This window comes from Vicia villosa, unplaced genomic scaffold (genome assembly GCF_029867415.1).
Source record: "Vicia villosa cultivar HV-30 ecotype Madison, WI unplaced genomic scaffold, Vvil1.0 ctg.000077F_1_1, whole genome shotgun sequence".
Lineage (NCBI taxonomy): Eukaryota > Viridiplantae > Streptophyta > Magnoliopsida > Fabales > Fabaceae > Vicia > Vicia villosa.
Window position 1 is genome coordinate 1,262,432 of NW_026705001.1, and position 16,963 is coordinate 1,279,394.

General features: G+C 33.1%; 1 protein-coding gene across 1 annotated transcript; it reads right to left on the reverse strand.

Moving 5' to 3' along the window:
- Positions 1-8,128: 8,128 nt before the first annotated feature.
- Positions 8,129-10,207, reverse strand: LOC131623666 (nascent polypeptide-associated complex subunit alpha-like protein 1). The gene is made up of 4 exons (XM_058894676.1): positions 10,048-10,207; positions 9,534-9,615; positions 8,781-8,911; positions 8,129-8,676 (listed from the first exon to the last, which is right to left on the reverse strand). Exons 1-4 carry the CDS (start codon positions 10,105-10,107, stop codon positions 8,344-8,346), a joined length of 606 nt encoding a protein of 201 aa, XP_058750659.1. The 5' UTR covers positions 10,108-10,207; the 3' UTR covers positions 8,129-8,343.
- Positions 10,208-16,963: the final 6,756 nt, after the last annotated feature.

Below are 16,963 nucleotides of genomic sequence, written 5' to 3' on the forward strand. Positions count from 1 at the left end.
ACTCCAGAATTTTTAAGCTGTTTGAAAACGTCTGGTTTGCCTAATCATTGCTTAAAATTGAAGATTGGCACAACCATTATGTTGATTAGGAATTTGGATCAATCAGAAGGACTTTGCAATGGTACAAGATTGACGGTAACAAGGCTAGCAAATCATGTGATTGAGGCTAAGATTATTTCAGGTACACATGTAGGAAACACAATTTACATACCTAGAATGTCTTTGTCTCCTTCGCAATCCCCTTGGCCATTCAAACTTATTAGAAGACAATTCCCCATCATTGTCTCATTTGCAATGACAATAAATAAATCTCAAGGTCAATCATTAGACTATGTGGGTTTATATTTGCCAAAAGACGTCTTCAGCCATGGACAACTATATGTTGCAATGTCAAGAGTCAAAAGCAAAGGAGGCTTGAAAATTTTAATTCATGATAAAGACAAATTGCCATTGCAAGCAACAACAAATGTGGTTTTCAAAGAAGTTTTCCACAACGTTGTATAGGTATTATCATTCCCCATTATATCGTTTTTACATTTTTTTCTTTCATATATACTACTCATTTTTAATATGGACTTGCATGATTTTTATTATACAAGGAAAGAAAGGTCCTACATTTACAGGTGACTACCAAAGATGATGTTTCACATCTATATTGGTAACTATATACCTTAGGTATATTTCTAATTTTCATATGAGACTTTCTTTAAATATTATTTACACTATATGCACCTTTGTCGATATAAAATATATACTTATTATTGTTTTTCTATACTTTTCAGGATACAAGGTGAATTACGGACTATACTTTTTGTGAACTAATTTTGAAGACAATTATTTGTCATTTCAGTTCTATTTTCTTTTTGGTTGTTTCATATAACCATGTAAATCAAATTAATCGTATATTGGTCTCAACTCTATTTCTATTTTATACAATATGCTACATTAAGAATTTTTAAGACTTTTGTTTACATTTGTACAATATGATACACATTAAGATATAAATTTACCCATGCGGACGCACGGGTCTTCTACTAGTTAAGCAAACAAGAATATACAAAATGGAATTAAAAGGAATTGAATAAAAACTGAAAATATAATAACCTTAAAGTCTTGATGAAATTCTAAAATAGGAAATTAATCTTGGAGTTTAACCGGCCATATAATTCTAATGCTCTCTCTAATATGTATAAACTGAATAAATGTCCTAAGGCTGCGAATTTTTTTAAAATAAAACAAAGGAAATTGGGCCCTAAGAGAAACTGACTCATAAAATAAAATATGAAAATTGGGCCAAAACTATTTATTTTCTTAAGTCTCAAATAAAAACGAATTACTCGACTCTTCTGCACTTTGAATTGGCTTATGACTTCAACATGAAACTTGTAGCTTATCCTCCCAGCTTTCCAACTCGTATTAGAACGCGTCAAATGGCATCCCATAGCTCAAGTTATGATATGTACAACGAGAATGTATAAATAATTGGTTATTCAAAAAAATAAGTAACATAGTTAAAACGAAAGTAGAAATAAACTAAACTTAAAAAACACATTAAAATAGTAAAAATAACATAGGAAATTATAGAATTACCGTGGCACAATAATAGAAGAGTGTGCATCAAAATACACTGATCAATGAACATGAAGATATTTACAATAAAAGTTAAATATTTTAAATTTTCATAAGTTATGAATCGATGGTGTATATGAATTAAAATTTTAGAATGATGATATCATAACTCTCTTTAATACATATTTTACAATAGAATATGTTTTACTTATTACAATTCATATATTTTCTCCCAAACATACTTGTTTCGAATCGGAATCAATATTAGGTATGGATTTTAGTGTTAGACTCTTAATATATACAAGTCATTAGTGCAGCGGAATATGGCGGTGGATCGCAAGATTAATACTCCAACACATAAATTTAAATTCAAAAAAAAATGTATATCGATATGGCTCAATATAGGAATTATTTGCACCTAACGGAATATGAACTGATATTTTGAGAAAAGCACACACATGTGGAATGTTCTTGCAAATACATTGAATGAATCTGACGGTGGAGACTTTTCGTTGTCCTCTGAGATTTACTATCCAGACCTTTTAGAAAAAATTTATGGGAATCCTTTAGAGGTTGATTCTCCTGTTATGACCCAAGTATACTTTGTAATAGCCCTTGGTCTATTTTTAATTCTTCATACGATGGTAGTGATACTAAGGCAAGGGGAATCATTGCTCATATTACCTCCATCATCCAAGCTTATTCAAATTTCGAAACTACTTTGGTTACCCTATAAGAGTGTCATATTAGTTATTCTATTTGATCCCTTAGGGATGATTGGTGGGGTTTCTACCAATACAGAGGCTAGGCTTTATAATGAATTTTAAAATCCTTCTACCCATCCTAATATTAGTTTTTTTCCTTTACATTCAAGAAATCATGGTGCACCGAGAGGACCGGTGGAGGCGTCAGATGTCGCTCAATACCGATAGGTATATTCGAAACCCTAAGGGATAGCTTCGAGCTTCAACAATGATGCTCGCATGAAAGGCGCCTTTGTGGATGTAGATATGTCATCAGACTATGTTTCTTCCATTAATAATGACAAAAGAAATTGTAATTTGTTGGTGGGTCTATATTCATATATGAATGTTTGATCCAAAGATTGAAATTTAGACTCCCTTTCATTAAGTTTAAGAAAGTAGTGCTCGAGCATTTACAGATTTCTCATTCTCAAGTGCACCATGTTGTTTTGACTTTCTTCATGATGATTCAGCATTGGTATAGGTATAAGGAACAAAAGGGTTCTGCTTTAGTGAACCTATTTATCCATATTTTTATGGTTTCATGCGCGTTGAGGAAAGGGGGTCGCGGCCGAGGGCTATTTCCTTGTGCTAGTACAATATTATCATCAATGTATACATTGGCAGCTATAAATACTTCAAGAATTGTTACTATCTGGGGAATCTTCTTATTTCGGCCACTCATTGCAATTTTTACTGGGTTTTGGGCCACAATTTTGCATACTCAGCCGTTGCTGGCTTGGCGCGGGCTTTATGCACAGACTTAGTCTAGAGGTGTTGATCCCCAGATCATTTTGGTCATGATTCCAACACTTATCACATCCCTACGACTCTATCACATCCTCTGAAAGGTGAGTGGTGAAATTGCATGTCTCTAATACATTATGGGGGAGAACCTCATTATGGTTTTGTTACTTTTCTCTTTAGCTTTTGTTTTGTTGTTTTGTTAATAATTTTTATCAACTCTCATATTCAATTGTACACCTTTGGATTAAGTTTTGAATATTTTTACTTTAGCACTTATAATTCAAAGTGTTTGCATTTGAGTATGATTTTTATGTTTTTAGTTAATTGGTAAAGTTAATGGAACAAAAATTGTATATTGGCTCAAGTTATGTAGCAAGTGGAATCTCAAACTATTTCAAAAAACTTGAAAAATTGAGATTTCGTATGTGTGACTCAAATCACACACAAACCATGACTCGAATCAAATCCAATAGTGGAAAACAGGAGAATTCTTGTGTAAACAAAATTCTTAGTATTGAAATTCACAAGGAGAAGAATGCTAGAAAAATTATGTCTCTCTCAATAAAGCAATGTTGAAGAGGTTCTAGACAAGCTTGACATGAGTAATTCGAAGGTTGTGAATATTCCAGTTGAGAATCACTTTAAGCTCTCATTAGATAAGTGTCCAAAAACAAATGCACAAGCTAAGCATATGTCAAAAGTACCTTTGACAGAAGTTGTAAGTCAAGTTTATATGTTTATGTCCAAACCAAGCGTGCATTATTAGCATGCAATCAAGTGATTTTTAGGTACTTAAAAGGTACAACGGGTAAAGGTATCATATTTAGCAGTAAATATGGTGGTCTTTTGATTGTAGGATATGTTGGTTCATAAAATGCTAGTGATTTGGATGATAGGGGGTCTACAACGAGGTATGCCTTTACTTTACCAGGAGGATCTATTTGTTGGAAATGATTGGATAAATCCATAATGGCTATGTTGACAACTGAAGTAGAGTACATGAAAGCAGGTGAAACATGCAAAGAAGCCTTATAGCTTACAAGATTTTTGAGAGAATTGGGTGTTGTATTAAGAAAGTGTGATTTGGCCTAACTCAACCTTACAAGACCAGTTTGTATGTGAGGATTTCCACCACTTATAAGCACATGCTCAAGCCATATATTGTCTGATGGGGGACTCTTGACATACCCTCTCACACCCAGAGCTGAATATCTAGAGCATAGAAATAAGTGGTGGGTGTCCCGATAGCAAAAACTTGGTAGCAAGTGGCCCAACGGATCTTAAACTAAGCTCTAATACCATGTTGACAAAATGTGTTTGGTCCTCAACTCTACAAAATCAGCTTGAATGTGAGGATTTCCCCACATATAAGCACATGTTCATGCAATATATTGTCTGATGCAAGACTATTAATACGTTGAGAAAATTATAGTTTGGCTGCAATCTGATAATCAAAGTTTCATTGATTTGTCAAACATTCAGGTGTATCATGCTAAGACCAACCATATTGGTGTAAGGTTTAACAATATCATAGAGTTACTTGCATTTTGACGTATATTACTTGAAAATATTCATACTTCTTATAATGCAGTTGATATGTTGAACAAGTCAATTATCAACGACAATCTCAGGTATTATTGGACTTGTTACATGTTTCTCAGTGTTAAACAAGAGGTGTGCCTTCCCATTTTCTAGAATGGGATCGTCCTATAGGAAACCTTCGTAGAGATTTGATATTCTTCAAGGTGGATATAGATGAGTATGGCTTATATTGTAGAGATTATTATGGATATTATTAAGTATAGCTCATAGTGTGGAGATTATTATGGGTATTATTGAGTATGACTTATATTATAAAGATTATTACGGATAGGTAACTAGGAGATGAAGGGCTTCGGAATTATTATTGTAAATTTAATCATAGTATTATATATGAGAAAATCTATCTTTACATCATTTCGTAACACTACACCGTTATTTGATACACAAAACATACTATTTTTATTTTTTAATAATTATTTTTAACTTTGATTTTATATGTCTAACCATTTTGCTTTATTGCAGCATACGGTGTCACCTACGGTGTATGTATAAACCGGTGTCAAACTAGCACCGCTCTATTATATATTGATTGTACTATTGTAACCCTGATTTAGTAGACATATATAAAGAAAATTATAGAAGTTCTATAGTGGCATATCATTGGCGGAATTTGTGTTCATTATTATCATTAATCTTCTATATTAATTTATGTTCTAAAATGTATAATTGTCCATTATTTTACAAATATTCCATGGATACAATTTTAACAGGTGACGTGAACAGAGATTACAATTCTCAATTATTATTTTTTCTTAATTTCATTAACAAATAAATTGATTTATTATATATTTGATATTTTTGTTGTATATTGTATTTGTTTTCAAAATTTCAAATTCCTCTTATTATTTTTAATTTGAAAATTTAAATACTTTTTTCTCTAAATAAAGTTTAAAATGAATATTACATATAATATTGTTTACGACGTTTTTGCGAGTCTGGCGCATTTACTCAAGTTTTAAAAACAAAAAATCAAACAAGTTTTTATTCTTTACACAATTATTTGAATATAAATAGTCTTTTTCAATAAGTAGATAGAGCATTGACTACAATTGGAGTAAACATAGGTCTTGAATGAAACATATTGTTTCATTGACTACAAGAGCTTGGAATTTAGTCAAATACTTGTTAAGTTTCATTTAAATCAAGCAATTCGGGAAATACTAAGTTCGATTTCTGGTGAGAAACAATATTTGACCTGTGTACGAGCCGGATTAATAGGGTTCAGTTTGATTATTAGGGTCTCATTCCCCCTATGAGCCAAAGTTCGATTTCTGGTGAGAAACAATATTTGACCAGTGTACGAGCCGGATTAATAGGGTCCAGCTGGATTAATAGGGTCTCATTCCCCCTATGAACCAGTGTGCTAAAGAAAAAAAAATGTTTCATTTAGTAATAAAAAAACATTAATTTTAAGTTTAATATGAAAAAAAATAATGAATGTTGGACAAATTTGAAAATCGTTAAATAAAATTTTAACCTTATGTGTATCATTGATAGGGGTGCTCAAAACCAAACCAACTCAATAGAAAACCGCAAACCAAACCAAACCAAACCGAAACCGCAAAAAACCGCATTTAGTTCGGATTAGTTTGGGTCATCTTTTAATAAAACCGCACAGTTCGGTTCGGTTTTCGGTTTGTATTTTGTAAACCGAACCAAACCGAATCAAACCGCATTATGTTACAACCTAACTTTTACTTAACTCACATCCAACCCAAACTTAAATGTATTATACCTTAGCCTTATGATTAAGAATAATTTTCTCGTCCTTACACATATGATTTTAGTCCCGATCTTTTCAAATCTCTAATAGTATTATCGCGCCTTCTTTGCCACATACATCTTCCCTCTTTTTTCTATAATCTCTACTCTCTTATATTCTTTCTTTTTTACCTTCTTATTTTTATGCAAATGTTCCCTATTTCAGTTTCATTTTTATCGCACATCTTCTTCTCTAATCTCTCAACTCTTTTGTTTTTTCTTTTTCACCTTCACTAATCTCTCCTCTCTTCTATTTTTTGTTTCATTTCTAATAATTTTTATATTGTTTTATACTATTATTTTATGTTTATTATTTAACTTTTGTCTAATTTAATTTTTGCATATTAAATAGAAAGTTGTTGTCAAAAGATGACGAGTTTTGTTGTTATTTGATAGTGTATGAATGTCTAAATACAAAGTTATGTTGTCATCTATATGTATGTATTGTTCAATAAAATATTTGTAAAAAACCGAACCAACTGAACCGAACCAAACCGCATTAGTTTGGTTTGGTTCGGATTTTTTTTAAAAGTCAACCGAATCAAACCAAACCGCACGACTTTTTCTCTTGCGGTTTGGATGATTTTTTTCGTCAAAACCGCCCAAACCGCACCGCGATCACCCCTAATCATTGATATTGTTATGTTGTCCAAATAAATTAAAGATGCATTTTTAAAGTCTATGTGAATAAACGGTTGAGTTAATCTGTTTTTATATCATTTGAAAGATATTAATGTAGTTATAGTGATTGACTAATGTAAAATTATAGTATATTATATCCCAACACATTGAATAATTATGAATTTATTAAAACAAATTTAAGAATAGAATAAAAGAATTAAATTACGAGTTTCAACTTTTTTTATTAAGTTGTGGTTTAGTTTTTCTTTCAATTTTATTTCTAGTTAAAAATATTTATTTTATTAAAACAACCATAAAAACTGAGTTTTTTTTTCTGGACAAAAACTGAGATTGATACCAAAAAGTTAACTGATATATAGAGAAGGATCATGCTAATATTGTTAAGAATACTATAATTAAAAAATATTGAATGTAATTAAATGCAATCAAGTTATATTTAAAGTTTCAATATATTGAATGCACCCGTTCTAAGAGAATATTTCTTATTTCATTATCTTTATCTTGTGCCCTTGCCCCTTGGGGCACATGTTAGCTTTTCCCTATAGAGAATTACCAACAGTATGATGTTTAACCACGGGTATCTTTCATTCGTAAGCTTGTAAATACAATTAGCATTTTTGTTGGATACATATAACCTTAGTGAAAATTATTTTGCCAGGAATTAAAAGCAAAAATATTTAGTAGACCGAATAACAAGAAACAATTATTCTGAATTCATTCAGTAACACACGCAACTTGAAACCTTAATTTGTAAAATAAAAGGAACAATAAGAGCATCTTAATTACTTAACTCATTAAAGGTGCTGAATTTGAGAGGAGTGTATGTAACAACCAAAGAAACAAGCTGAGTGTTAAACATATGATTAAACCTATTACTAATATAAAACATGGTAATTGAAATAGATCTAATTCTAAATGCCATAAAACATTCTGTTTTTCCAGTCACAAATAAGACAAAAAAACATCTTGGGAAAAAGATAGACATTTTTAACATGATATGAAACAGATTTACCTTTAACCATGTCTTGAAGAACATTGCTTTGCACTGTCAATAACCAGATAGATGATTGACACTACTATTATCCTTGCATTGGCATTAAAAATGGGCTTTTAAGAAAAGGTCTAGTTTTTTTCTTTTTGGAGTGCAATTACACAGAAAATAGATCAAAGCAAATATAAAGATTAACCACTATTTCAAACCGAACAAGCGCAAAAAATTTGACCAACAAAGAAAAATTGCTCCACAGTCCAAAATCTAAAACACTGCCAATTCTGAGCATTAATTAGTAAGCTCCATAATGGCAGCAACAATGTCTCCATTGGCAGCTTTGAGAGCTTTAACAGCTCTTGATCTTGGCACACCAGCTTGAGTGACGACCAACTCGATATCCTTGGGATCAACACCAGTCTCGTCTACATCTTCCTCTTCCGTAGCAATGCCAGAGGATTCTGGCTTGGCTCCAACATTGCTCAAGTTAGGAGCCTTGAACTGCTCTGCTGCCTGAGTTTGGAGCTGCGAACTCAAGTCCTCAATCTTAGCTTCTCCAAAAATAATGTAGGTGTCAGAAGTCGGGCTCTTGAAAACATCTGGCTTTGAGATGACGAACAAGATCTGATGAACAAAGACAAAACCAACATTCAGTTTAGACAAATACTAAATAGCGATAACTGGGCAAAAAAAATCACTCAAATTAAATAAATGTGTCAAGTGCTAACATTCTTGCTCTTCTTGACTGTGACACGGCTGACACCAGTAACAGGTTTCATTCCAAGTTTAAGCATTGCCTTGCGGCTCTTCTTTTCACTTCTGGTCTGTTTGGACCTACCAGATGCATCACCTTCAAGTCCTGCAATAGAACAGAAATTTTTAGAGTTTGTATTCATCATTATAACTTCAATCCAAGTCCAAAAGCAATAGCAGAATTCAGTCATAAAGAACTGAGGAATCTACATATCATGACACAATGAAATATCACATCTCTCAACTCTGATCTAAAGACACGACAGCTGAAACAAATTGTATATTGACTTCAATTTCAACTGTCTAACAATGTGAAACATCACATGATTGACTACAATTTCTACTATCTAATAATGTGAAACATCACATGATTGACTTCAATCTCTACTATCTAACCATGTGAAACATCGCAGTTAAACTGATAGTGATCTCTGAATCAAAACAACAAAAAAGAATCAAGTGAACAATTAAAGAAGAATATTTAACCGTGAACATTGTTATAACTTTGTAAAGGAAGAATCCAAATGAAAAAATGAAATTAAAAAAGAATACAGACCATTATTTCCAAGCACACATTTTAAGCAAAACTAATCTAATTAATTGCACATTTATCATTTTTTGAACTAATTCCTACCAAATTAACGAAGGAATGCCAGTAAGGCTTAGCCAAATGCAAAATGGGGGCAAATCACAAGAGCAACAGCAAGTAATCTTATTTAAAGGCATACCTTCAACGTCATCATCTTCCTCATCATCATCTTCATCCTCATCTTCCTCATCATCGTCATCCTCAACTACAGGCTCATCGTGCTACAAAAACATATCACTCAAATGTTCAAAAAATTGCAGTAATCCAGCAAACAAAGTATCCAGTTTCTAGCTTTTAAAAATTATACGACTCTTTATTCATACAAAATTGCAGCAACATTTCAGCACCATTAAAACCTCAAAGTTCATTGCACATGAAATGAACAATCATGAAACAGTGAATCAAATCCAAAAACCCTAATACCAAACCCAACATGTAAACCTACATCAAAATTATTCAAAAATACAGTAACATCTAAAACCCTAATTCATTTCATACACAGTCCTCTAGAACACAGAAGACACAGAACTATAAAAGGGTAAGTACTTCAAATCAAACTATTATGAACCAAAGACTAAACTAAAAATCAACAAAAAATACAACATTAAAAGTGAAAAAATGGTTTAGAGTATGAAGAAGAGAAAGTGAATTACGTGGATCTTCTGCTGTTCGAGATGCTGAGCAAGGAGCTCTTCTTGAGTTTGAGCAGTCATGGTGGCTTAGAGAGAAGTAGATTTTGGGGCGGTAATAGATCCAACACAACACAAGCAGCAACCTAAAAACCCTAAAACATAACTAGGGTGATTTTATACCCTTTATTCGGGTTAGCCCGGTTATAACCCGGTTCTTTCTTGTCTCTCAGTCTTGTTTTTTCAATGCGATTCTTACTGAAAATCCTTCCTAGTTCCTTCGGTAAAAAAAAATATTTTACTCATTTTTTGAAAATTTTGAATTTTGAATTTGCTCTTTGAGTTTTTTTTTTTTCAAAATATTCATTTTGATCTTTTAAGTAGGGTGTTGGCGGTGCGGTTTTGGCATAAAAAATCATCTGAACCGCAAGTGAAAAAACGTGTGGTTCGGTTGACTTTTAGAAATAAAACCAAACTAAACCAATACGGTTTGAATTGGTTCGGTTTTTTTTACAAAAATTTATTTAGTCATACATGCACATATTGATGAAAACATAATTTTGTATTTAGTCATTTATGCGTTATCAAATAACAACAAAATTCATCCTATTTGGATAACAACTTTCCATTTAATATACAAAAATAATTCATAATCGTAATGCTAAGGCATAATTGGTTTGAGTGTAGGTTGGATATAAGTTAATTGAAGTTTGAGGGTTGTAACATAATGCAGTTTGGTTCGGTTTGAAAAATACAAACCGCAAACCGAACCAAACCGCGCAGTTTGTTAAAATATGGCCCAAACACATCCGAACCAAATGCGGTTTTTTGCGGTTTCGGTTTGGTTTGGTTTTGCGGTTTTCGATTGGGCCGGTTTGGTTTTGAACACCCCTACTTTTAACTATATATTTGAGTTCAAATTGGTCCCTTAACTTTTTTTTTGTCACATTGCTCCATTAACTTTTCAAACGTTTCATTTTAGTCCTTTTTGTTTAATTAGCGTCATTTTTCAAAGTTTTCCTATCGCTAATTAGATAAAAAAGACTAAAATTAAACATTTTAAAAATCAAGGGACCAAAGTGACAAAAAATTAAAAGACCAATATGAACCCAAGAGTATAATTAAGGGATCAAAATGAATATTTTTGTCTTTTTTATATAATTTTCATCATTTATGTTAGATTACATTTACACAATTATTCTTTTAATAAATTTTTTTAAACAAATAATGTATGATAAAATTCTATGGTATTTTAATATTAAAATAAATCCACAAATATGAGTTTAAACTCTAAACCTTATAATATTGTATGCGACTAATAGAAAGTTATCTTTAGACCTGGATGTTAGAACTCATTAGGGTCATCAACCCTCCAAGTTGGTTAGATGGTTTTGTGTAAAAAATACTAATAAATTATTCTTTACACCTCATATGATTACTCATTCACTTTTGTGAAAATTCAAAAATACCTCTTTCGCAATGTTTGAATTTTGAAATTCTGACATTCTGACACAAATCAACACTACAAACTCAGTATTAAGATCACGCCAAAGGCAAGTAAAGAATATGTTTGGATCAAAAAAGCAAGATGCACTATACGGATATTAAAATCTAGATTATATCATTTAAGTGGTGCGGACAGTTTTCCCTTTTTGTTTCCTTACATTTCAAATTAAAAAAAAAAAATTCTCTCGAGAACAATAGAGCTTTCAAAAATTTGGGTCCAACATTTTCTCTCAACATCTATTCTTGCTCATTCAAACCAAACATCTTCATCAAACTCTACTCCTCTTCATTCAAGACAAGCAGGTTTATCTCTCACATTTGGTAAAATTTTCATTCATTATTGCTTTTTCAATTTTTTATACATGGACTACAATTCTTTAAATGATTTTCATTAAAATTCATTAGGTCACATCCAATAGAAACTACTTAAGCTGTATTAAGTTACATCTTTTGTTTGATTCATTATGTGTTTGGTTTGTAAGATGACAAGAAAACTTGGGTTTCAAAATTTGTATTTGTTAAAAGTAATTCATATTCATAAATTGTTGTTAGAGTTAAAAGCTTCTGATATTGTTAGTCAGAAGCTCTGCATTAGTCAAAAGGTGTAGAGATTGTTTAGTCATAAGCTACATGCTTCAGAACCTTTCTTAGCTTAGCAGAGAAGTTCCATGTTCAAAACTTTGTTCTGAATTTTATTAGCATAGTTAGTTTTGCTTACGTGGCATTTTGATTTTTGTGTATTTAAACAAATTTGTTACAGTGAAATCAAAACTGAATTTTCACCATTGAGAGTTTGTTTTATTTTTTCTCTTCTCTTTCTCTCTCTCTCTCTCTCTCTCTCTCTCTCTCTCTCTCTCTCTCTCTCTCTCTCCCTCTCTCTCTCTCTCTCTCTCCATCTTCGTCTTCATCATCAACCACGTGCACCAACAATTGGTATCTACAGTTATAGTTTGATTCACATGGAAATACGAGTATTCGTCAGGCGTGTGTGATTCATTTTGTTTCTTGAACTCACGATCAGAATCGTAATGGAATTGCATTTCTTAATTTTTGCAAGATTGGGAAACACGAGTGTTTTGTGAGATCTTAGTGAGTTTCAGTGCACAAGAATGAAGATGACCGACGAAAATAGCTTGAATACAAACCTTCCAGTGTTTGATGGAAAGAATTGGAATCAGGGATGATTTAGATGCGTGTGTTGTTCGATGCTCAAGATGTTATTGATCTCGTCATCGACGGATACGTTTTGATTGCAACAGATGCAACAGAGGAATAGAGAAACGCGCAAAGAGATACAAGGAAGAAAGATTATAAGTTATTATTGTACATTTCTCAGTGTGTGGATGTGAGTGTGTTTAAAAAATTTAATGATTCAATGAGATGAAGGTTGCGTGGGATATACTGGCACAGTGCTACGATAGTGATGCATCAATGAAGAAGATGAAACTTCAGTCTATACGTAAGTAGTATGAGAATCTCAACATTAAGAACAATGAGAAGGTGCCTATTTACATCTCTAGAGTGATTTTGTTCACAAATGAGATGAAATCTTGTGGAGAAACTCTTTCTGAACAAATAATCATTGAAAAGGTATTGATATTTCTTACTCCTCAATTTGATTACATTTTTTGTAGTAATTGAACATTCTAGGAACCTCAGCACCATGAGAATTGAAGAGCTCCAGAGTAGTAGTATAGGCACAAGATTTGTGTCTGACTAAGAGAACCTTTGAAAGAGAGGTAGAGCAGACTCTGAATGCGTCTTCTAGTAAGAAGAGTCAAAATCAGTCTTGGTCAGAAGCCACAAAGAGACATGATAGTGGTTCACAGAAGTCAGAAGCCTCTAAATCTAATGAGAAGAAACATCGTAAGGGAAAGGAGAAGCTTGACAAGAGAAAGGTTTAGCGTTACAACTATAATAGGTTTGGTCACTTTGCCAAGGAGTGTTGGTCAACAAGGAAAGGAAATCAGAAGAATCAAACATAGCCAGAGGAGATTCTGGTGATGAACCTATTCTATTTATGGATTTTAAATGTAATGGTGGATATTTGGTAGAATGGTGGTATGTGGACACTGGCTGCTCAAAATCACTTAATTGGAAACAAACAATAGCTGATTAATTTTGACTTTAGAAATAGGACAAATATCATATGTGCTAATGATAAATACCTTAATGTTAAAGGTATATGAAATGTCAAGTCAAAGTGGAGAATGGTAAAACTGTTTTGATCAAGGATGTTTGGTATATTCCTGGTATGAAGAGAAATCTGATGAGTGTATGTCAGCTCATTGAAAAAGGTTTTTTCATTAACTATGGAGAACAATATCTTAAAGTTGTATGATTTTGATCAAAAGTTGATTATGCAATCTGAGCAAGGAAGCAGCGAAACATTCAAGGTGAATGTGGAGACAGCTGAAACTAAATGCCTAAGATTATGAAGCAACTGAACATTCAGTGCGAAAGGTGCTGAAGGTGACAGTGAGTTATGGCATAAGATATCGGGGCATCTGAACTTCATAAGCTTAGGGCGTCTGAGTTATAAGAAGATGGTACATGGCATTCTTAAGATTGTGAAGTCTGAGAAGTCATGTGAGATATGCATGAAAAAAAAAAAGCAACCTAGATTTCCATTTGCATCAGAAGTGGCCCCAAGAAAAAAAACATACTTTAGGAGTAGTGCATTCTGATGCATGTGGACCGTTTGAAGTAAATTTACTTGGAGGAAATAAGTACTTTGTGTCTTTTGTGGATGCGTTCACAAAGATAACATGGGTGGCACTCATCAAGTTTAAGCCTGAAGTGTTTACTGCATCTTAGAAGTTCAAGTTAAAGGCTGAAAAACAAAGTGGTCAGAAGTAGAAAGTTCTCAAAACTGATGGTGGAGGTGAGTATAACTCTATATAGTACAAGAAGTTATGTGAGAAGAATGGAATTTAGCGTGAGGAAACTGCCCCATACAGTCCTCAACACAATGATCTTGCTAAAAGAGGAAATAGAACTTTGCTTGGTATAACAAGGAGCATTATGAAAGAGAAGAATCTGCCTCACACTTTTTTGGGAGAAGCTGTTGCCACTTCAACATATGTGCTCAACATGTGTCCAAAGAAGAAGCTAAAGGAAATTGTTCCTTTCAAGAAGTGGGTTGGAGATAAACAGAGTGTGAGTCATTTCAGGGTATTTGGTTCAGTTTGTTACAAACATGTTCTAGGTGCTACTAGAAAGAAAATGGATGATAGAAGCATAGTAATGTTACTGATTGGGTACCACAGCACATGTGCTTATAAGTTATATTGCCCAGACACTAATAAAGTTGAAGTCAATAGAGACGTCGTTGTGAAAGGATCAGAAGCATGGGATTGAAGCAAGTCTCAATCTAACTTTGGTGTAGTGTCAATAGCTGAGCTAACTTCTGAAGATACTTCTGAATCTGAAGGGGATTCTGCCTCTGAAAATAAGTGAGATTCAGAAGGTAATTTTGAAGATGAGTCAGAAGATGACTCTGAAGCTGAATTTGTGTCAGAATAAAAAGATAATTCTGAATCTGAAGGTGAATGTGATTCTGATCTAGATTATGATGATGAACCAGACTCTAGTGATAATCCAACCTCTGAGGGTGGTCATGCTTCTGAAGGTGGAACTTCTGAAACAAAGCGTAGTATAGACTAAAACAAGCTCCTAGTGCTTGAAATATGAAACTTGATTCATTTTGCAAGCTTCAGGGATTCAGAAAGTGTGAGATGGAGTATGGAGTTTAAGTTCCACATACCTATGAAAGCAACATGATTCTGGTGTGTCTCTATTTTGATCACATGTTGCTAATTGGGAGTTGTTCATATGAGATAGTCAAGTTCAAGAAGGTGTTGATGAATGAGTTTGAGATGACTGATATGGGAAATATGGTATATTTTCTAGGGATGGAGATTATGTACTTTGAGAAGGGTATAATTTACCATTTTTTACATCTATTTAATACAAATTGTATTATACAGTGTTGATGTTATTTTGCAGTATTGTGACACACTAAAGTGTATAAATCGTGCCTAGAATATATCAGAGTTGCCCAACTTGATGAACCTTGGTTTCATTATGTATTAGGGCTATATGTTGTAAAGGACTTTTGTAGGACTGAATATGGTTATATTGACAATGGTCTTTTGTATGCATTTGTTGAAAAATGTCATGCATAAATGACGTTATTTCATCTTTCCATTTGTGAGATGAGCATCACCCTTAATGATGTATAATGTCCCGTCCATCTTCTGATTAGAGTGAGTTTGTATGATCACTCTACAATTCATAGATCTAGGGCGTTTCGACCTAACAGTAACAAAATTATGAATTGATGCGAGTGAGGCCCAAAATGAGATCGAAGACACTAGAAAGTGTCATGCCAAATTTTCATTCTTAACACAAAAAAATATATTGGTCATTTGAACGCAATTGTAAATGTTTCAGGTGATGATGCACAAGTTGTCTACCATAGAGAATGTGCATTGAAGATATACTTTCTAATTTTGGTTGGCACTTAAATTTTTGTGGACAAAAGTGTAACCTATGTTGATGTTGAAGCAATTTATGAACTTGAAGGGGGTTCACAAGTAAAATTGATGGGAAACTTGTTTGATATAATTATAATCCAAGTTAGCTTAAGGTAGTAAACGAAAGACGAGACAAATGGTTGGATGCAACAGTCTATTTCAGGTAACTGATTTACATGTCATTTATTAATTTCATACCACTTGTTCTACTTTCTTATTGATATATCATTTAAATCATTTGCAAGCATGGATACTCCAACATTTCCCACACACTGTCGATTAGAAATATGTTTTTGACTATATTAAAGGGTTGCCACATGCATGCTCGATTAACTGGATGCAATAGTCTATTTCAGGTATTTGATTTACATGTCATTTATTAATTTCATACCATTTGTTCTACTTTCTTATTGATATTTCATTTAAATCATTTGCAAGCATGGATCCTCCAACATTTCAAACACATTGTCGATTGGAAATATGTTTCTGACTATATTCAAGGGTTGCCACATGCATGCTCGATTAACCCACTCAGGGAAAATCTGACGATTGATCCAAACAAACTTGCTCTTGAACCATTCGGGTATGTGATATTTGATTTTCCCCGTACAAAAAGCAACGTCAGACACACCTATGTAAGTGATATGTTGGTACTCCAAATGACTAGGGATGTCAACTTGCCTCCGTTAGCGGGGATCTCCGTGGAGATTCCCTGTTTGGGGCCCCAAAGACAGGGAATGTTCCCCCCACTGGGACGGGGATGGAAAACAAGTCTCCCCGAAGGCACTTCGGGAACGGGGGTGGTGTAAATATCCCCCGCCCCGCCTAAAATAGCATAATGTCCTTAATTTATATATAATTTTAAATTATTATGTAAGTTTATTTGTCATTTCATA

What these genes read in the sequence shown, in the direction of transcription:
- LOC131623666 (XM_058894676.1), bottom strand. Translation starts at nt 10,107, where the DNA reads ATGACTGCTCAAACTCAAGAAGAGCTCCTTGCTCAGCATCTCGAACAG. An exon ending in TCGAACAGCAGAAGATCCAC is followed by an intron (nt 9,616 to 10,047) that starts GTAATTCACTTT and finishes ATGTTTTTGTAG; the next exon opens with CACGATGAGCCTGTAGTTGA. An exon ending in CAGTCAAGAAGAGCAAGAAT is followed by an intron (nt 8,677 to 8,780) that starts GTTAGCACTTGA and finishes TTTGTTCATCAG; the next exon opens with ATCTTGTTCGTCATCTCAAA.